The sequence below is a fragment of the Pygoscelis adeliae genome, unplaced genomic scaffold (genome assembly GCF_000699105.1).
Source record: "Pygoscelis adeliae isolate BGI_AS28 unplaced genomic scaffold, ASM69910v1 Scaffold4, whole genome shotgun sequence".
In the NCBI taxonomy this organism is placed as follows: domain Eukaryota; kingdom Metazoa; phylum Chordata; class Aves; order Sphenisciformes; family Spheniscidae; genus Pygoscelis; species Pygoscelis adeliae.
In genome coordinates this window covers 13,109,002-13,131,109 of record NW_008824986.1, presented here as the reverse complement: position 1 = coordinate 13,131,109, position 22,108 = coordinate 13,109,002, and the positions used below count along the sequence as shown (strand labels likewise).

Here is a 22,108-nt window from a genome sequence, read left to right as displayed (position 1 = left end):
AGAGCATGCTTGTAAGTGACCAGACTGCAGGAAAACAGGGGGTGAACTCCAACCAAGGCTGTGTGGGATTTCAGGAAAACAGGCGTGCTCACTGCTGGGCAGTGACCTGGGCTGCGGCAGGAGCCCTGTGCTCTACTTCTGCTGTTGCACTGACTCACATTTACTAAAGCTACCAACGCCCTAATTGTCTTCTGCTAAGTGTGAGCCCTGACTCGTGGTAAGAGTTGCTATTTCTACTGTTAGGAATGAAATTCCTGATGGGCAGACCCCTGCAGATTCACAAGAATCATCACAGCAGCTGTAAAACCGTTTCATCTCTCTATGACACAATCACACTGCTAATATTTCAATTATTTACAAGTTTTGTAAACAAAGCTATTCTGAGATCCTTTGGAAGCACCAACGTCCTTCTCCAAAGGCCACCAGTTAGTCATGGCTTCATTCATCAGGAGCCCCTTCATCTTGGGAAGCACCTCACCTAGGCGCTTTCCCCGCTCGCTCTGCACAGCCCTTTGTGCCGTTGCTCTCAGCTGTGCTGCAGCTACTCCTCCACACCCCCTTTACAGTCAAGAGCACGACATCTCCTAAAACCCGGCACACAGGATCCAGCCCCCAGCGCCGTTGTTTGCACTCTCCATGGATTATTACAATAATAAAAGCAGCAGCTGCCTGAAACAGATTTCTTCTCAGCAGAGTGGTGAAAAATAGCTGAGCCTTCTCTGCCACCCTAGCTTGGCAAGTGACAAGAAAAGCTGCATCCATTTTTTTCCAATAAAGTGATTTGAAATTAAAAAAAAAATCTCAAACGCTGCCTCTGACCCAAAACAGTATTAGTACTAACATAGGTGCACCTTTAACCCACTGCCAGGGAAAAATGAAGTGAAAAAATGAAGACGACCTCTAAAAATTCTCTCTTTTCGCTGACTATCCCGAATAGCTTGAACCTGCAACAATCTGTTACAGTATCTGGTATTACAGGAGGCCCCCAAGGTAACATTGCAAATAATGAAATTCCCAATCCAAACCATTCGCTTTGCAAGCACAGAGCAGGATCCCAGGCTCTCCCCGAGACCAGGGAGGTTGCCTGGCTCGTACTAGGGGCAGCCGTTAATCATTTCATTTGTTTGCATTAGGAAGAACATACTTCTGGGATGTGGTATAGATGGGCTCCCAGACCTGAAGAATGCAATCATCAAAAGTTATGGCTAAAATTGCACAGAGAACTGCTAGGGGTAGGAAAGCTTGGGGGAAGGAAGAATTTGCTTGGCAGCCTAATATATGCACCATGTAGGAAATAAAAAGGCTTTATAGTTTATGAGGATATACGATCTTCCAGTTAGGAAATGGGGCCCAGATCCCTCTCCACTCAGGACTGGGAAGCCAGCTGCCAAGAGCATCTTTCCCAGCATTAATCAGAACGGGGAATTCAGCCTCCACTGTGGCTGCGGACAGCAGTCAGACGGGGAAGCCAGGCGGGGACCCGGGCTGGGTGTACAGATGGCACTGCACCCTGCCTGAAAGCCAGGCTGTCTGCACAGGTCCCGGCTGCTTCACTTAATAAATGCAATGACAGTCATTCGAGCGCTCGGGAAAGGTGACAAATTCAGGCGTTGAAACTGCCATTAATCAAGTCGTATAACTCGTTGTCTGTATGCAAGTAAAACATCCCGAGTTGTTATTTGGGTGTCCCAGTCACAAGACCCTTTAAACGGCTGTCCTTCTGCCTCAACCTCCTCGTGGCTGAGGCATTGTTTATTTTCTCCATACAGATCACTGTCACAACTACTAGGGGACTATTTGCTTTTGTCTTTCATGTTATGGATTTCATCTTTAAAGCGTTCACCTCAACTATTTACCTAATCCCCACTCAGCATTCAGAAATATCAAGCACAGCAAGCATGAAACAGTTTTTTCTTGTTCTGCCAATATTCAATTCTTCATCTACTCCTCCAGCAAGGAGCTGGTTTTATCTTTATTCGGGATACTTCAGCATTCCTTTAGGGACTGATAGAAATGCTACAGAAAATAACAAGTGATTTTTATTTTCTTCTTAATAATTTATTGGCTAGAATGGAGCTAACTCCCTATAAAAAAAAAAAAAAATAATAAAGCAATAGCCTGATGCCCATGAAAGCTTTTGGTCTTTCCACAAGCTGAGTTTAATTTTAATTGGGAGGTAATAGAAAGAGAGAATGGGTCTGAATGGACAAAACTGTCAGAGACTTCACTGTACAAAATAGTAGCCAAAGTGCTGCAGTTTCATCTTTTAATTCTTAAGACACACAAAATAGAGGAAATTCAAAGCCTCTTACGAAAACATGACCGTTCTCCTTTACACTTCTCTTCTTTCTCCTTTTAGGAAACTCATTGTTTCTGGTTCTTTCACAAATGAAGGAAATACAAATATTGAGTAGGACCTTAACGACAAGGAGGAAAATGGTACATGAATAGGTGCTAGCAGTGGCCCAAGGCCATCTCCTCAGAGTCCATCTATACTGCCACCTAGATACTGGGAAAGCCCACAAACCAACTTTGGCTGCACTCAGTTAACGGTCACTGCCTTAGAAGAAAAGTTCTCAGAAAAGACATGGAAAAAACCCCAGAGGTACTGATTAGTAGAGATGTAAGGGCTAGTTTCTCCTTTGCCCAAGTAATACCTTACCAAGGTTGCACACTTCCACCGCTTCCAAACACATTTCCTCTTGGAGCCCAATTATCACAGAAACCAAGTAAGGCAATCAAATTCTGCCCAACCCAATAGTTGGAATTTTTCCAGCAGGGGAAATATCTGTCTCTGAAAAAAAACCCCAATCTAAGAGTTTTCCTACATTTTACAGATCATTTAGTTGCTGTTACTTTACAAGAGTAGATCCAGTAGGTTTATTTGGTCAGTATATTTCATTCTGGTCTTTAGCAGATAACAGACCTGTTTATCTTTTCCAAAAAGATAGACCTACTTCCTTCACTTCTGCTTGGAAGAGTCCTTTTCAAGAGAAAACTACTACAGAGAAATAGAGTATAGGAATACGAATAAATTATATTACACGGGTTTTCAGAAGAGAAAGATTGAAAAGACCTTACAGATCACCTAGTTCATTTCCCTGACAATTAAAGACCAAGAGGTTTTCGTAACGTTTTAACATAATGTTAAGCCTGCATTATGTGAAATATTACCTCAACATTCTCCTGTCTTGTAAAGAGGATTAAAAAATAAAACAAAACACATTTTCCATCATATCGTTAGAGACCTGATCACAGAACTTTGACTACTGCTATCAGAAGTACCATTTCTCCATATTCATGTTTTTTGCATAGCTCCATAGAAAAAAATTAAGAGTTTGCCTGCAGAGCATGATATCAACGTTGCTATGTCAAAGCCCAACTCTGCGTACATGTGTGTGAAGGTAGAGAAATAAATTAGAGGTACTTACCACCTTGGTTTGCTGGCTATAAGAAGGTGAAGTGGAGGATCTTCTAGATGAACAAATACAATGTTCTTGCAGAAAACACACTCTCACAGTATAAACAACTTCAAGATTAACAATTCATTTCACTTGAACTGAGAAGTGGTTTGAAATAAAGGCACTATCATTTCCCATGACTATCATACTTCACAAACACCAGGAGACACTGAGATCACTGAGATGAAACTTCTTTCATTTCACAGAAGAAAATGCTACTCTGGAAGCAATCAGTGGTCAGCAGTACATAATAGCAGCTGACATTTCAGGTCAATATGAAAAGAGTTTGGAGCCAGCCATTTTGGAAGCACTCCAGTTTGTCACTTCATTGCTAACGAAGACAATGTTGCAACATGTTTTGTTTAATATAAAAACCAGGATAGGATCATGGGAGAATTATTTCCCTCTCAACTTCACCCCCCTCCAACCCTCTTTCCAAATGCAACTGTTCTATTTTTAAAAAGCTCATTTGTTCTTATTGTTTTTGCATCAAGTTGGCAGCTCACCCATCTGTCTCCCACTGTGCTTAAAAAGATGTCATGATCCTGCAGTCCCAAATGCAGTCCTGATGTTTCCACTGAGCTAAAACACATCTGCAATGACAGCATTCGCTTAGGAGTGAAGCTATTTTTGAAACAATGACAACATCACTAGTCAGATTTCAGATGCATTTCTCAAAAAAAACCAAAAAAACAACCCAGTGCCACCTCATCCAAGGTACCAGGATGTTCATTGGTTAAGATATTAAAAACAAAGCTTGTTTAAAGAGATCCTAGCTTCACCATGCAAGTTGTTTGATAGCAATACCACACAAAGGTGGTTGGGAAAATGAGGCTGCCTTTAGGGCTGCCCTTCACCCAAAGTCCCACTGCGATATCTTGAGCAAACCCCCAGCTCCAAAGAAATCCCATGGGGTCCCTCAGATCTGTGATGGAAATACCAGATGAGACACCCCTGGAAAATTACTATTTGTTCCACATCAACAGGCAAAGAGACAGAAAGCGAGTAGGTACCCGAACCAACATGTTAAAGAAAGCTAGTTTCAGGGTTTCAGACCAAATTCTTGCAAGTGACTGAAGGCAGACCCACTATTTTGAAGCTTGCACTGAAGGGAATAACACTGTCTCATAGCCAAAAATCAAACCACATGTGCTTTTACTTGCCTAATAGCAGTGAAATCTAATGGAGAGAGTCAGAAATGTAACACACCTTCAGTCTAGGTCCCCTCATTCTCTGTGCTGCCTCGGGTTTTGGCCGTCTTGGTGAAGACAGGAAGGTCTTCAAAGCTGGGATTGGCTCTACTGAAACACAGTCTCCTCCGGAAAACAACTCTGCTTTTAGATGAGAGTAAAAGTAGTATAAATACTAAGAAGCTTTCAGACATGGCACAACCTCCAGCGCAGTTTCTGACCCTAAATATATGCACCTTGGTTACCTCAGTGGGTTCCATCACCTTATTCTGGGACTCAGCTAAGAGGCCCCAAGACCTTCGGCCTGGTAGAAAATAGAGATTGAGTCACTTTCTCACTCTTAGGCTTCTTCCCCATGAATCAAGTCAGAGGCAGAGTAGACACGCACTTGCCAAAAGTGGAATAAATAGGTTTGACAGCTGAGCATTTCTGGCAAGAGTTGCACCCAAGCTTGCATTTTTTTAAAGAAACTGAAAGAAAACAGCCAGGCCACTCTCCTCAGAGGGACAAATCCCGAGGAGACAATTTTTTTTTTTCCTTATTACATTAATGAATATTCTGTCACTTTAGTAGGGCAAACATAATTGTTCAAGCTGCTATGCTGAGACTAATTGCCACGTCATTTACAATTAGAGGTGTTAATATGGTCATTAAGATGTTACAAATGGCTCCTGAACATCCTCTCAGGTCACCACGATGTATAGAGCGCCCTGGCAGATTAGCAGAGGGAGTTAGAATTTGGGGACCTGAGCAGGTCACAGCGCCACGGGAAACACGACAGGCAAGAACATGCCACAGCCTTCCTTCCTGCAAGACCCTTGCTGGCTGGCCAGCAGCGAGGGGACCCTGCCGAAGGGAGACCCAGGTGTACCCCAGCAAGATGTCCTTTCCCCACAGAGAAAAACACCCCTGTTCAGAGACGACTGGCGACTTCTACAGAGCCTGCCTGCAAGACCTGCCAGCCCATGCTTCTGACTCCCTTGCTTCCAGAAGCTGCAACCCCACCAGCCCCTCCCTACAGCAAGCCAAGCAAGGCATGTGGTGCCACAGGCTCCTGGGGACAATTAGTCATCAGAATTAGACTGAGAGTTCACTTATAAACTTTGCAAAGGGAAAGACCATCTTGTAATTGATTTCTTCTGTTCACAGAGCAGCCGACATACAAGACAGCACACTGTGAAGCTTTTAATCCATATTCCAAGGCTTGAGAGTGCAATTGCACCCACTCACATAGAAAATTTCTCTCAGTTAACTGAGCTGTTAAAACTTGGTGGGTGTCGGGTTGGTGAGTGCAGCCTGTGGGGTTTTGTGCCATATTAGCTGGAAGAGGCTGCATTTGCATGGAAGACTCCAGACTCCAGCTATATTCTACTTTGACATGATCTGGAGTCATTATTTTTCAAGAGGTCAATTTTTAAAGAGGCACGAAAAAAACCTCTCTAAAAATAAACCAACTCCTGTGAAAAGGCTTGGCATTCCCCTGTCAGGTTTCAGCAGCTAGGAGAGAGAATAGTCGGTCTGATGTTGGTTTCCAGCCACAACGAAGTTCATATCTAATATAATCAAGCCACATTAGAAAGAACTGAGCAGATAAGAAGCCAAACACAACTCAAACCACAAAGCTTCCATTGAAAATGTGTTTTGACTTCAGAAGTGGGAGAGGAAAAAAGAAGAAAGGATTAGAAATTCAGGGCTCCCCTCAGTTGCCCCAGATTTACACCCATTATACTCCAGCAGAGTTGGTCCAAATTCCACTTTGCTGTGAGAAAGGCAAGTGCTTAACTTACATCAGCTGCAAAAACATTTCTGATTTCTTACCTCTTTCCTAATTGCCATTCAGGGGACAGTGTGATTTGTGTCACATCCAACGTTTGCCCATTTATTGTGAAGGTTAAAAATGTTACAACGAGTGCAGAGTAACCAGCATTTAAAAAAAAAAATGTTTGTAGATACACAAGTCTGTTATTGCAACTCCAATGAGAAAATAATGTTCTCTTTGTACTTGTTTTCTCTTGACAGACAGGTTAAATTAGATTGCTGAATAACTTGGTACATGGTACAACAGTAAACCTGTCACAAAAGCATGTTAATCAAAGCACAACTGATACTTGACATCCTCCGGTGAAAGGCATTTTTACAGTGTTTCATTAAAATTGAAAGGAGGATTAAGAGGCCTATTTCTTGATTAATGTCTCTCTCTGACTGGGAGATGTAATCCTATCTATAACCTCAAATTACTGGAAACAAAATTAAATTTCTGCCAGGAGATCATTCCAAGCACACATGACACTGAGCACAAAAGTATTCATTTCTTTACACTCTTTACCCAACCTGGAGACCCTCTGAGATGCAAACACTGCAGTGGGAGCTCCACCAACACTCCAGGTTACAGGAGATGCTGTGGAATAGCCACTGAGCTCTATGGGGGTTGGACAAACATTTTGCAAACATTGCTTTTAGTGTCGAAAATGATTGCAAAATGATACAGGGAAATCCCTGGTGGCAAAGTAAATCAGATGGTTACAGAAAGAAAATTTCACAGAGGCAGAAGTTTAGAAAGAAGGTATTCGACCAGCCTTGCGTGCTACACCAATGGCAACAGTGAAATATTGCAGTCGACACGGCATACCAGGGTGTTACTCAAACATCTTTAGGCTTCGGGAGGAGAAAAGACAGCCAGTCTGGAAGAAACACGATGTCGGGATTTCTGACAAGATATATCTTCGCTCTCTTTGCCGCCAGGTGACAGGGATCCTCTTGGGAAACCGACTCTCCCTTGTGACCAACGGTGTGTTGAGAAGTGGACTCTTCCTCCCCACCACTGCACTTTTAATTCTGTAACTGAAACAAGGCCAGGAATTCAGTGTCAAGAGTGCACCTTCCCAGCTGGTGCAGGGACCACAGAGCTACGCCAGGTAGTCCTGGCTCACCAGCCTCGACAGAGAAGCCGGCATCCTGCCAGTGAGCACAGCTTCTGGGATGTTTGCTTTCAAAACCTGGCATTACTTGTACCAGCAGTGCTTGGAAGCCGTGTGTGCCCAGGGGAAGGAACAAAAGATGATAAAACTGGCAGTAATTTCAGCCTGTCCAACACCAGACAGGGAAAAGACAGTATCAGGTCAGTAACTCAGCTGCAAACACAGCCCCAGCCACCTGCCTAGATCCCCATTTCGCAGCACTTACTGCTCACACTAAGTGGCAAAATTCTGCATGGCTAAATCCCAAGAAACCCAAAACAGCTGCATGTCCCTATCAAACAAGATAAAACCATGCCTCAACAGTCCACCCCAGCAGCACAAGGCTGCATCTCCCTCAAACAGAGAGTTACTGTTGCTTCCAAGAGCAAACTCTAAGTGGGTTTTTGCAGCAGCCCAGGCAGACATCGTTTGGCTTCTCAAAGGCAGACTAGACCAAACCACTTGCAGCTTTGATGTTTCAGCCACTTCTCCTTGGAAATATTCTCTGCCTGCCTCAGCCAGAGAGTTTATCTTCAGAAGCCAATAGTTGAACTAGAAGCCTAAATTTCAAGGGCACCAAAATGCACAAGAGTTGAACTCTCAAGAGATGCTCCTCATATTTGTGTGTTCCAGTATTGCCCTCACAAGACCATTACTACCCAGTGCCAGGAACAATTTCTTCCATTAGATAAGAGCTAGAACTTTTCTGAGCGCAACCTAAATGCACTGAGATATTAGCAGCTCGCCTAAGGCTACAACACATTTCACAAATAGCTCAACTTTGATCTTCTCTTTGGTTGGTCTGAATATTACTTCCTTTCTCTTCCCTCTCTGCAATGCACTGCTGTGTCGTGGGGGGAAGCCCTGTGATTTCAGTCTCCTTGGAGGCACTGCCACAGTACCCCCTACTCGCCATAGCTGCCTGCCCAGTGGTACTGCGAGACCATATCGGAGTTGTGCTCAGTCATAAAATTTTCTTAAACAAAACAAAAAAAAACATTTAACACTAAGCTCTGGAAGATGGCAGAGCATTAAATACATGTTTTTAAAACAACACTGAAATATGTTCATGTATCTGAGCTGGATCTTGATCAACCAAGTCTTACTCCAGATTTCTGCAAAGAGGACAAGTTTGTAACCCATCCACCCCCTCCTTAATTTTTTCTTCCCCCATTGACTCCTTAGCACCAGCTAAACATCTCTGTTCTCACAACAGTTTCCAGAGTCAGGTTAAAGCAGTCTGGAAAGGGCAGGGTTCAAGAAATAGACAAGGCCACGTTATCCTCAGAGTGTTTTAAGGGCAGTAAATATCAGGACGTTCCTCTCCTTCCCATAGGCATTTCTTGGCAAACCTGCCAGCAAGTTAACTCAATGTACACATACAGGCAAGCACATCTGAGAGATGAGCTTTGAGATACATCCTTTTATAGTATCTGTAATAATTTAGTAAGCAACATGCTGTTCCCAGAGCCCATTCATGCGAAAGAGGGGTTGTTGTTGTTTTAGACTTTGCGGCTTTGTTAAGCTTTGAACTGAGGGTATTAGGTTGTAGAGCAGTAAATGCACTGCAAGTTGCCTAGAATTTTCCATTATATCCCATAATCTTAGTACTCTTAAAGGTGACATTTTTTATGCTATATCCACTGCCTGCAAAAAGAGCTGGGTCTTTTATTGCCATTTATAACATCCCAATAGATCTTAGAGAGTCTTACCAAAGGGCAGGTTTAAACATTGCTACAGTAATTAAAAATCTAGCCAGTTTGTTTTAAATAAAAAATAAAAAATGTATCAAGCATCCAAAAGCTTCAGGGTGAAGTCCTTTAGAGCAGTACTCAACTAGACATTTTTTTGTTAATCTCACTTTAAAAAACTCAATTTCTTCCAATGAAATAACAACTTCCTTATTTGCAATCTAACTTGTAAGGAAATATTTACACCACATACACCGGCTTATTTATCTATTAAGTGAGCCATATGGCATTAAGACTGGCAATTTAAGTGGGAACAGACAGCAAATAAATGGTGCAGAAAGCTAAACCTTAGACAGCCGCAAAGGCTGGTTCAGAGATGAGCTTGAACAGAGACAAAAAGAATCATTTCCCAAAGAATGAGAGGAGTCTTGAACAGAGGTCATGAGGGACGCCACTGGATAATCAGACTGGTGTGCTGCTCTCTTACGGGTATGTTATCATACGGAGCATAGACCCCAAATCACTGGTCCATACTGTATTCATCAGTTCATTGCTCAACCTCTGCAGCCCACGCCACACAACATGCCAGATCATCAGCCCCCTCCAGCCCCGCACTACAGTGACCTCCTGCAGCGTTGAGAAAAGGGAGTAGTCCAAAGGGAAGGCCAAGCAGGCTGAACGCTATCAAAGTGAACCAACACTCTTGGATTCTGGCTGTGCTGATGGCAGACGTACAAAGCCGGCTTAGGTCAGTGGAGCCATTTGTGGGGATCTGGCAAAATTGAGCACAAATCAGTGTCTTGAGAACGCCCCCCTGGACTCTAAAAGCTGCTTTAGAGAGAGGAGGAAGAGCAAAACTTGCCCAGCAGCTCACTCCCTTGGGGTCCTCGTATTACTGATGCTGGTGGTAACCAATGTTAGTCATACTGGGGAATTTTACCTGTCATGGTTATCCTGTTATTGAAGTTGTAAGCAGTGTTGGAGCATGAAGGTTTTGGGCACAAGAATCTGTTTGGTTATCTTCAGTAAATAAGTGTCTTTAAAAAGGCTTGCGTCTAACACAGGGACTGTGGAGGAGAATACTGGAGTGCTGGAAATTTTAAAAGGCCTGAGGTATAAACAGTTCCACAGCTACCTGATTTGGAAACCAAGAAATGGGAGGATAGTTTAGTTTATTATGAGGTTGATTTCTTTTCTGATTTCTATAACAGAGTGGTTTTATCATGTGAAACGATACTCAGTGCCACAGCTAGTTAAATAAAACAAGTGGGAAAGGGAAGAGAAATAATTCTGAAACCTTTCGAAAAATGAAGGCCCTCTTCCAACTCAGGATCCATAAATAAAACCAAGTATTTGCCCTCAGGGAAGAAATTAACACAACTCCAATTCAGCTAAAGGAATCTTTTACCGAGGCACATCTTTGCCCTCGCAGTCTGCTACCATGCCTTCTCATCACTCTCTTCTGTTTGGGAGTCAGAGTCACTCTGCCTTTAATAGCTGTGCACTACCAAAAGTCACCCTGAAGGAGCCAACAGAGACAATAACATTTGGACAAGCCTGATCTCTGATAATTGCAGTTCCCTGAAACAGGACTTCAGCCTTCAAGGCTTATCAAGCAGCCTGCACACCCTACTGACCCCGACATCTCCCACCATCAATGCCCAAGTTTCTCACAGCACGACAACGACCCTGTTTCTTACAGGACAGTGCAAAAGTTGCAGAGCTTTTCGCTGCTGCAGGATTATTTCCCCGTACTTGAACACATACTCCATATGAAGCTGTTCCAGCTTGGAGGGCTTATTTCAGAAGGGGCTCCCAGCAAGCCAGTTTAACACACTGTGAACATTTGCAATCCAAGTTCATTTTCCCCATCCATCTGAAAACCACACAGAAGCCAAACAAAATCACATCTGAAGACCCATGTAGGCACAGTTTCCCCCTCCTTCTTTCACCACAGTGAAATACTGTCTTCCTACCCCCCTCAAAAGCAAAACAAACCCCGAAACCAAAAGCAAATCAGAACCTTTTATGAAGTGGAGAAAGACAGTGCAATGGGTTGCACGATGTCAAGATGGCCAAAGACTTCATATAGTAAGTCCCAAAGGTCATACGAGGAGCGACCTTGCTTATGCACATATGCAAACATCTGCATACTACTAAGGGTTTGTTTGTTATAGTGAAACACACACAAGTGATAGCCCTAACAAATCTAATTATCAGCTACAGCTCGATTGCTACTTAGTGGTAACAAATCCATTGCTGAAGAGATGGAAGTGCTACCACACAGTTACGTCAGGAGTTTGCTCTACATCCATACCAACATTACATCGGTCCCACCTTTGGTACGTTGGTGGGGCTGGACCCAGGTGTTGCTCCAGCAACACCTTTCAGCAGCACTGATGATGGTGACGACATAGGGATTGAAAAGCCTGGGATATACTGGTACATTTTCAAGAAGCATCTTTCTCTCTCCCTCATCTTATCACTTCCTCAATGTCATTACCTAGTTTGGGCTCCCATTTCTGCTAGTTCAGATGAGCAAACAGTTTTAACACCTGCTACCCTGCCAGATGTCTAAATCAGCCACAAATCCAAATGTAACAGGCCAAATCACTTTTTAATTCCACCTGTGTGAAACCCAAAGTCACTTCCCAGTGAACTCAGTAGAGCTGCCCCAAATTTACTACAGTATAATACGGAATAGTGTGGAAAAGGAGACTATAAACAAGTTCCTATACAGGATGGCTTGCAACAATTGGTGACATTATTTTCTTCTTGGAGTAAAACTTGTCGAAATCCTGTAATTAAGTAAGAGAATGCCTTTGTTGCACAGAATTTATTTTCAAATACCAAAATCATGCTATATGGAGTAAATCTATGTTCATCTTATTTGTCAAACGCCTCATTTCCGGCATGATTTACATTCCCCCTTAAAGACTTTCTAAGCCAGGCTGCCCTAACCTCAAATCAGTTGCAATAACCCAGAAGTGTGTGCAGTGGCAAGAGGGTGCTGGGACAATATTGTAATCTTGTTTCCAACCTGGCTTTTTCTGCATTTCCATTTTGCCTATGTGTTTACAAAAAGGTAAAGTTTTATATTCCAAAAAAGCCTTCCAAAGGTATTACACCTATTAACCTCAGAGCAAGATAAACCAAACCTTGAATATATGCACCTATAACTGTTCACAGACTGCTTCAAAGTGTGTTACAACTACTTTGTAAAGAAAAATCACATACAAGCATGCTCACACTGTTAAATAGTATGTGGAAAAACTTGGAAGTTGTTTTTAAATAAAAGCTGCTAGCACAGCAGATGCACCATTACTGCTGTTTGGAGAGGGGTTGTTCATTTTAGGTACAGCAGCCTTCTGCTGCCTTCACAGCCCTCCTGGTTCTGGAGCTGTCGTGAGCAGCTCTGAACAGCTGCTTTACTGCACAGAGGACCCTGAAACTCCATAATACAGTCCCCCAAGTCAGCAGGATACTCCAGAGCCTGCAGAGAACAGCAGCTTCCATTACTTCTAAACACTCAATCAGCAAAATGACCCAAGACCCTCACGAGCAGCACAAATGAGAACCCACAAAAAAACTGCTTCGGTGGGATGAGGAGGTTGCACCTAGCATTCAGGTGTAGGGACTGAGCTTTCCCAGAAGAAATACATCCCCACAGGGCCCAGCTAGGAATGTGCCTACAATAGCATGGAAATAATAATACGCCAATATTCCAATTTCAGTAACAACATTGGAAAATGCTGAGTTTGCCAAAGCTGATTCATGGAGGGGGGGGGGTGATTTTAACACATCTTGTTCCTGCCTCCTGTTTCTCTCTGCTTCTTTGAATTTCAAAATCCAAATGCTATAATTGGAGCTGAGTGAAAAACAGAATTTCTGTCATATGAGAAACTGACATTTTGGCATGTTTTTCCACTGAATCAGATCCAAAAAAAAAAAAAACCCACCCCTAAAATTTCTCATGAAGTGACAATCCAAAAAAATCCCGTTTTGAACCCATCCATATTGATACATTTAAACATTTTGTTTTGAGAATGTCAAAGCAATGTAACAAATTAAATCCTTCTAAAGTATATCAATATTTTATGTGAAGAATCCAAACAAACATGGAAACAAGGATTTTACCTTACCAAAGCAAAACAAAAATGTTCCTCAGTTGAAAATATCTGTGATTGACACCTCTCAGTAAGACATTCTGATTTTGATGAAACTGCATTTTCTGATAGAAAATTGTTCCATCAGAAATTTTTATTAGCTTTCCTGCAATATAAACATGTTTGTTTTACACATGCCTAGGAGCAAATGTCACTTTGCAATATTTTCATTGGTTAGGTGCCTCCCCATAAATATGAGGACATTACACTGAGTCTGGGTTCGTTTCTCCCCATTCCCCCCTCCCCACGCAGAACATGTACATTTATCATCTGATTAAAAACATTATTTATCTTTATATAAAAACATATATTTCCTAACAAGCCGAGACGTTTATAAATAACTTATAATACTACAGCTGAGTGCTAAACATCATGATTTAGGATGAAAGAAGAAACCTTTCTGATCATTGTCCTTTAGTATTTCAAAGCCCATTTTTCATGTTTATTTGCTGTCACTGGTGATAAGTGATTGCCTTGCTGTATTGTGTTTCCTCTGCAATGGTGAGTTGTTTGCAAAAAGAATGGAGGACAAGCTGTCACATCAAAGAGAAAAGACTAAAACCCACCAGGAGGTGAAGCAGGGGTTTATTGTCTTTTGCCCTGGGTTTTGACAGTTAATTAGCTCTCATCCAATTTATGCTTGTGTGGCAGCTACACCGGGGTCAAAAGCAACAACTCCAAGGTGAGGCAAATGCAAAGGATACAAGACAGGAAAACCTGCTACAGAGCCCCAGGAAAGCAAAGGGCTTCATCTTTCACCCCCAGCCACGACTGATGGACTCGTTCCCTAATGAAGCCTTTGACTTGTTTATTTTTTCCCCCTCACCGCACAGAGGCTTCTTTCGACAGCTTTGGGCACTGAGGAATTGCCAAAGCAGCTGCTAAATTAAGCAGTCAGCATAGCAGCATCAGTGGAAAAATGCTGTCCCTTCAACTTGCTTTGTGTCAGCTACCTTGGGAAGAGGAAGAAGAGGAAGATGTCAATGAGGAGGTGGTAACAAAGGACTTCATCCAGAGCCTGCGGTGCTCCATGGGGCTGGACTTCACTGCCTGCCCTTCAGGACCTTTTTGCCTCCTCAGCCACCTCTTCTGGCATCCAAAGGTCTTTCAAGACTTTGCAAAGCAAATGTGCTTCCCCTCTCATTACCTGTTGCTCTTTCTGCTGCTTTAGTAGGTTTTGCCACCTGCACTTTTTCTTTCCCCCCATGGCCAGTTTGAAACTCCGAGCGCAGGGAGCAAGCAGTGCCCAAGCTACGCTCCTGGGGCAGGAGCAGGAAAGCAGTATTTTCACACCACGGGATAAAACCTTTGATCAAATCACATGTCCTAGCTGCAGTAAAAGCTTAACCCCTGGAAGAATGCTGCTCTACTTGATCCCTAGCGAAACACAGCAAGGCCTCACCTCCGAAAAGAGAGGTTGGATCAATTTAGAGGTCATGTAAATGTCTCAGGGGAATGTAACAGACATTAGCACTGGAAAAAAAAAGAATTGGAAATGAGATGCAAATTCACTTTATATTAGAGTAAACATCCACTGAATGGGAACTTCCAGACATAACTGAATCAGTCAAGGCTCATACTGGAGAGCCAGCCCTGAATACTACAGAGCTCCTTGGCAATGCCTAAGACGTGCCCCATTTCCAAGAAAAACCTTCATACCTTGTAGATAATACCTGCTGTCTCAAAAAATAATTTATTTTCTAGACTTACCCATTCAGATCTTACCCAAGCAGAGCTGGGCAGTTTCTAGGTACGCAGGAAATATCTTTCCTACAGAGGCCCTCCTAAAGAGACAGCCTCATTTAGCCACATTAAATATGGAAATCACTGCAGTAAAACTAGCACTGGAAAAATATCCAGAGTCCTATCTAAATACCACACCTTCCCTGTGATAGCACCTGGTGGGATCCGACGGCTAAATTCCTCCTTTCCTGCCCCATGCTCCTATGTGCATCCCATCAATGATGCCACAGTCCTTTATACTCTCTTCGTAAAATACATTGAAATGTCACCAGCAAATTGTGAGCCTGAAGCACAGAATTATCAAACTTTTTCTACCAAAGTCACTTCTGGAGAAATTTCCTCTAAGCGAGCAAGTCTGTAACAGGAGTTGCCACAAGCAAATTCTGAGCTACCAAAGGCAGTGGTCATCCTTCTGCTCATGGCCTCTGGAGGCAGACGGTGAGATGCAGCAATAAGCCCATACAAATTGTCTGCAGGAGCTGAACTACTCGGGTCTTGTGGATGCAAAAGGCTGAGAGACTCCAGCTAAGCTGAAGAGCCCGGCCCCAAATACTGGGCCAGCAACAGCAGGGGAGCCAACAGCTTGTCCTAATCCCCTTGGAGGTAGCAATAGGGGCACACACTTCTGCATGTGAGTCCCCTGCTACCCAGTGAGGCACAGCCACCTCTGTGACTTCCCCTCTGAGAGTCCATGGCTGAAGTGACAGAGAGGGACCTCTGTTTTATTAGAGATCTCACCTCAAGTTCACTGAGTGCAACTTCAGATTCATCACCCAGGAGCCTAAATTAGGAGCCTTGTCACCCTTCTCTCTCCCCATTGACAATGGAGACCCAAATGTCCCTCTGCAAGGCCCAAAACTATCACCCTCTCAAAGCATAAATGCCTCTTTCCTCTGACTACAAGGAGCTGAGCCCCTAAGAGACCCACCTCATCTGAGCATCTACGGCTAGGTGGGATGATTCTAGTTCCTGCAGCCTATTCCTAACATCATCTGGCATAACCTTATATTATGCAAAAAACCACAATGCTATCTTAATGAAGGATGAATGTTAATACAAATTGTATGAAAGTGGTCTCATGAGACGCGTACAGCAAATTAAACAACAGACTAAACTTAGCCCGTGAGCTTGTGGCTTTGTGTTTCTCTCGGCTGTGAGTCATTGTGTGGGGTAGAAAACTGCTTTCCGCCCCCAAAATATCATGGAAAGTAAGCAGTGCCTCACGTTACAGTAAGAGAGGCTCTACACAGCAGGGGCCAGAATTGTGTTGCTCACAGGGAGCCTGAAGACTTGGCAATGTTGCAGCCAAATCTGTCAATCACGTTTCACACAGGCCATCGAGCAAGCAGCAGAAGAGAATCATTTTCAGCCAGTCCTGATCCAGCGAGGTTCAGATTAGAAATAGGATAAAGACCCTTTCAATTCAAGGTCACCTACCTCCTTTCTCTTCAGTTCCTTGAAAGGGTCGTTCCAATCTTCTCTCCTTCCTTGCTATCGTGAACGTTGTGCACAGCACAGGTCTTTTTCCCGAGGTGACATGATCTGTGACTGCTGCCTTGGATGCATCGCCTGGGAAAGCAGCCAGCCGGACAAGGGAAGCAAGCACCTCTCGCACGTTAGCAATGAATCCAAACAAGCCTTTCTTCTGCACAAATTTGGAAGTTTGAGAGTTTGAGCATGTACGCTAAACACTTCCCAGCAGATTTAACAAATTTGCATTGGCAAACATTCAGTGATTCAGCTCAGGTCTCCCTCACCTTCAAAAACACGCACATCAGGTACCCTGGTGTGTGTTACCCGAGCGTGTCCCTGTAAAGCACCACGACTCACCATACTGCTTTAACTCAGGTACTGCATCCACTTGTCAGTGCTGGCATTAAAAAAATAAGGTACTGAACAGTCAACTCAAAGGGAAGGCAAGTCAGAAGCCCTGAATCCGAGTCTTCGGCTTTGATCAGGAGGCAGTTTCCTCTCGCAATCAGGAGACACACTTCTCCTAGCAAAGGAAAACAAGTTCCTTAATACCAGCTCCAGGATGTAATGCATAAGCATGAAGAGACAGCCACCAGCGAGAGGTAAGAAATACACGTATATGCAGCTTGACGGTAGCTTTCCACGTGTTTAATATCCAAGCATACCAACTACGGCCTACTTTGGGACAGTGAGCCATGACTGGGGCCACAAGACATGGGCCCTCACGTGCCCTCCCTGCACCAGCAATTGATCACGCAGCACAAGGAATCAGAAAACTCTCAAATGCCATGACCAAGGCAGGCGCTGGGCTCTGCAGCAGGGAGTCCCGATCGCATAATGGAGGAGAAGCACTGTGTCTTGTCTGAAGTGTTGCAAGACCAACCAGGGTGGGATTGGTACCCACACAGGCTTTTTCCTAGATTTTTTTGTACTAATTTCCCCCAGCCCATACCCACGAGGAGCACCAGGCACTCCTCCACTATCTCTCACTGAGGATTATCTACGCTTCTTTCAGATTTACAGAGGCTGCATGGAGGGGGGGAGCAGAAACTTGGAACGAATCATAGCACTTTACCACACTCTCCATTAAAAAAGCTTTTTCAAATATCTGTGGGCAGATGCTGCTGCTCGAAGGACCTGAATACACAGGACAGCCAAGACCCCCAGCACACAATGATCTGTTTTAAATGTCTGTTTACCTTTGGGAAGAACACAGTGAGGCTTTTGAAAATGGATTATAGAAGGTAAAACTTCTAAAGGAAGATCAATATTTGGAAATCAAGTACCTCTCCATTTCAAAACCATACCAAGAAGAACATTTTTGACATGTGCATGCATATCTTTAGTCAATGGAGCTGTAAGTCAGACTCACGAGAGAGGGTTGAGGGGTTTTTTTTGAGCTACCCTCAACCCAGTATTTTACAAACATCGCTTTTCATTTCTGACTGCACTGCAAATCCATTATGGATAAGGAAAGAAGTCCTAAAACACAATTAAGAGCTGGAGTCATGAGGTCGTAGCCTTGCAGCTATGAAACAATGACCTCAGTGCAAGGAATAGATGGAAGATACACTAATCCCTATTAAAGAGAGAAGCTGGCAAATAATGCTTTCTAAATCATTTAAGTTTGCAGCATGCTGAGCTGAGGGTGCGTGAGGCTGGAGGGGAGCTGAAGTAGCCGTGCCAATAGATTTATCTGCTCCCTGGAGCTCGAGAGGCGTCCTGCTAGCAGAGGCACTGGAGAGCTGGATGAGCACTGTGTCTCTAAACATGCACACAAACACACACAATTTTTGGTCTCATCACCCAGAAACTAGAGGGGCTTTCTGCTGGGGGCCTCCCTGCTGACACAAAGCAGCCTGGTTCACACAGACCAGGCATAGCTTTAGTTTCAGGATGTCACAGCTCCAAAGCAGCCCTCAGGAGATGCTTTACTGAAAAGCTTGTCCCAAGCCTTTACTCACACCCGCATCTTTTGTGCCTTCCTAGCGCTACAGAGGAGTTCAGAGCTCCCATGAGCTCTCAAGCACCCTCTGCACAGAAGTTACAACACAAGATCGTCAAGGGCATCACTTTTCTGGCAGGCTCTTCTCCTCCCTCCCCCCAGTTTCAAAGCCGTTGGCTTTTGAGCAAGTGCAAAGCTTTCGGCTTTGAGCAGTCATTGGAAAAAAGGCAATGCAACCTGTGGGTGGAAGAGATGTCAGAGGAGAAGCAGTCGAGCAGGGCAAAGAGTCTCTGTTCACCACAGGTCTGCTGGCAGTCGGAGATTATGAGATGCAACTGGGAGGGGAAGTGCCATTGCACAATCAGTCAAAGCAGCGGTGTTTCTTTTAGAGGCATTCAGATGCCTGGGCATCCTACTGAGCCTCCAAATAAATAATATTTGATTGTGACAAGTGCCTAGCATACTTCTGAACGGTGTAAGAAAATAACGCACTGACATTATGACAATATTAGAGTGACATAAGTCAATCCCACTCATCCTCTTAAAAACAACAACAAAAAAAATCCAAAAGCCCACACATTTGATTAAAAAAAATGTCCTCACCACCATCAGCAATCATAAAAGCCATTTTTCTGGCAAAGCTCAAGCTACCTGCAGAGAATTCACTTTCCTTGTCTTCTGACAAGAAGCACAAGGGAAAAATGCCATCCATCCCTCTCTCCTCTATATGCCCCATTCTGCTCCATATGGTGCTTCCTGATAGTAAATGAGAAATTAAAAACATTAGCACCAGCCTCTGCCCTCTCGTCCCCCATTGCTTTCTCCCTGCAGTGACTGTACAAAATACGCTGGCCCAAGCTGGAGACAGAACCATTTAACTGCTGAGCTTTGGAGTCACAGACAAGCTCTCTGTTGTCTGCTCAGTCATAGATGCCAGTTTGCCAAGCACTGACTGTCCTGAATTATTTTGTCTTGGAAAATAACCCTATTGACAGACCAAAACTCTCCCTATGGATTTTTTTTTTTATTCAAAACATTAAAAAAAACAGAGACAAGCAGAAATTAAAACTAAAACATTTGAGTTTGAGGCAGGCAGCAGTAAGCTGTAATATTATATCCTAGTCCTTCCAAAACAGAATTTTTAGACACATTTTTTCTCATTTAAAAAAAAAAAAATTCTGAACCAAAAAAATTTTCCCATAAATTCTAGTCATAATCTTCAACTGCCATTTTACTTTATGTCTTAGATCCCTTCAAAATCAGCTTCAGCATGTGCCATGTGCAGTCGGCTCCTTCACAAAAATATTGTAAAACAGGATCCAAACATTATTTTTTTGACACTTTGGAGCAATTGAATGAAAAGCCCAAGAACTGGGGGAAGTAGTCAGTACGCACTGAGTTTTTATTTTTATTATTCCCGTAGCACCCAGAAGTGGAGGCAGGGGCAGGTGCCACGTTGACTCGGAGAAAGCTGTCCCTTCCCGGCGCATGCAGTAGGAGACAAAGCCAAACAAAAGGAGAGGAGGTCATGGTGAAACGGGCATGGCGAACATGACAAATAACACATCACCACGTGCGAGCATATGATCTCGATAGATTAACCTTGGCTCCTCACAGAATAGCCATTATAATAATCTCATTTTTGTAGGCATCACAGCCTTTTGGAAAGATTTGAATGCTGAGGGTAATTAAGCTTTGTCATCAGGCTATCACAGCGACGGCCTTGACTTTCACAGGCAGTGCTGCGTGCACCACTGAGCCTCCTGAGCACAGGGATGCTCTGCCGAGGCTCCACGCCTCCGGCCTCATCAGCTATTGCCCAGCTCTGCTCTTCCTCACTTACCAAGAGTGAAGACTGAAATATTCATGAGAAGGGTACAAGTGCTGCCTTTAGGAAGGACACTCTTGCACGCACACTTACACGCATGTATGTGCCTGTCTTCTGTGTAAGGCACTTGGCAGGGTACCAGAGCAGAGCCACCAAAGTAAAATCACCAGTGATCAGCTGGCTAGCCCAGGAGCCTGTGGAGATGGAGAGTCTGTCCATCACAAAAGGTGCAGTATGTTTTCAACAAAAGGTTTCAAGATACATTGATTCAACTGCTCCATCTACCTTTCCATGTACGCCCATGATCTGAAACAGCAGCAGGGCAAATCGCGACGTCTGGCACTGCTCACGTAGGAGCACCGGCTGAAATTCAGGCTGCCCATCGAGGTCCCTCTGCAAGGTTTGGGACACTGCAGTCCCTGTTCTCATCGGCCTCCACACTAAAATGTTCCCACCAAGAGGTTAAGGCCATAAAGTCCTTCAAGCAGACCCCACTCAAAAGGCCTGTGGAAGTGTGCAAAAGAAGAAGCTATAATACGTCTCCATTTTTCATTCAATCTGTGGGAAAAAAGCTTGCTCCAAGATTTAAAAAAACACTGATAACTGCCAAAATGGCCTCAGACTTCATAACTGCCACATCAACAAAATCTATGGCCCTAGCTACAATTCACTTAGCATACTTTGCACAAGCCAAGTGCAAAGGTACGTGGAAGCAGAGAAAGCTGCCTCCCGAAAGGAGACACTGGCTCCTTTAAACGAATGTTTAAACATTTAATCATTTAAACGAAACCAGTATAACCTGAGAAATCACTGCTTTTCCCTCCTTCTTCCCTCCTACAGGAGCAATGGCAGGTATTTCCCATAAAGAGAGCATGGAGAACAGGATGCATGAAGCTTGCAAACTGGGGAAGAAGAGAGCTGACAGTAGCCTATAAATACCAGGGAGTAGAGAGGAGGAATTCAAGGATAAAAGTGAGGAGTGGCCTGAAACTGGAAATGGAAAAATCCATGCTGAGCATGATGGAGATCTTATCTATGCAGGGAATTACACAGAAAATCATTTACCTGGAGAACATGACTATAGATGCTCAAAAGAAAATGAAAAGATACTTGCAGGGAAAAATAGTAATGTAATTCCCCAACTATAAGATTGTTTGGGGTACACTCGGATATTCACTGCGTCTCTTACAAAAGGCAAAGGGATTCATGCCTGATCAAAAAACCTACCATAGCATAGATCAAAAAGTGAGTCCTATCTAGTAAGCCTTTGGAAAGCACATCTTTCAACTAACTGTTTGCCAGGCCAAACACTTTTTTATTAAAGATATTTTTGCCATATACATAAAAAAAGAAATCTAGTAGCAGAGGGCTATGTGAGAATGCTCCTTCTCACTCAATATTTGTTTCTCCAGCAAGAAGAATAATGCCACATATCATGCAATGCACATACAGAAGTAATTCTTCAAAAATCAATGGGACTTTTGTCACAATGTCAGCATCCAGATTTCACTCCAGGGCTTTTAAAATGCATTTCAGTTCACCATGCTTAGACCAAAGAGCTGGCCAGGATGCCAATGTCTCCTCATTTGAAAGGAGTGGCTAGGCATTTGCCAAGCCTCAAAGTACATGCCATCAGTGCTCAAGGCAGATCACA

General features: G+C 43.6%; 1 protein-coding gene across 1 annotated transcript in view; it reads right to left on the bottom strand.

The window, feature by feature from the left end:
* CACUL1 (CDK2-associated, cullin domain 1) overlaps positions 1–20,883 on the bottom strand; it is a 147,481-nt gene extending 126,598 nt beyond the window's left edge. Inside the window, exons 1-2 of the mRNA XM_009326037.1 lie at positions 20,740–20,883; positions 16,646–16,853 (exon numbers count right to left, since the gene is read on the bottom strand). Of these exons, the coding sequence (XP_009324312.1) occupies positions 16,646–16,853; positions 20,740–20,883 (352 nt within the window). The remainder of the gene's footprint in view (positions 1–16,645; positions 16,854–20,739) is intronic.
* Between the last annotated feature and the right edge of the window lie 1,225 nt (positions 20,884–22,108).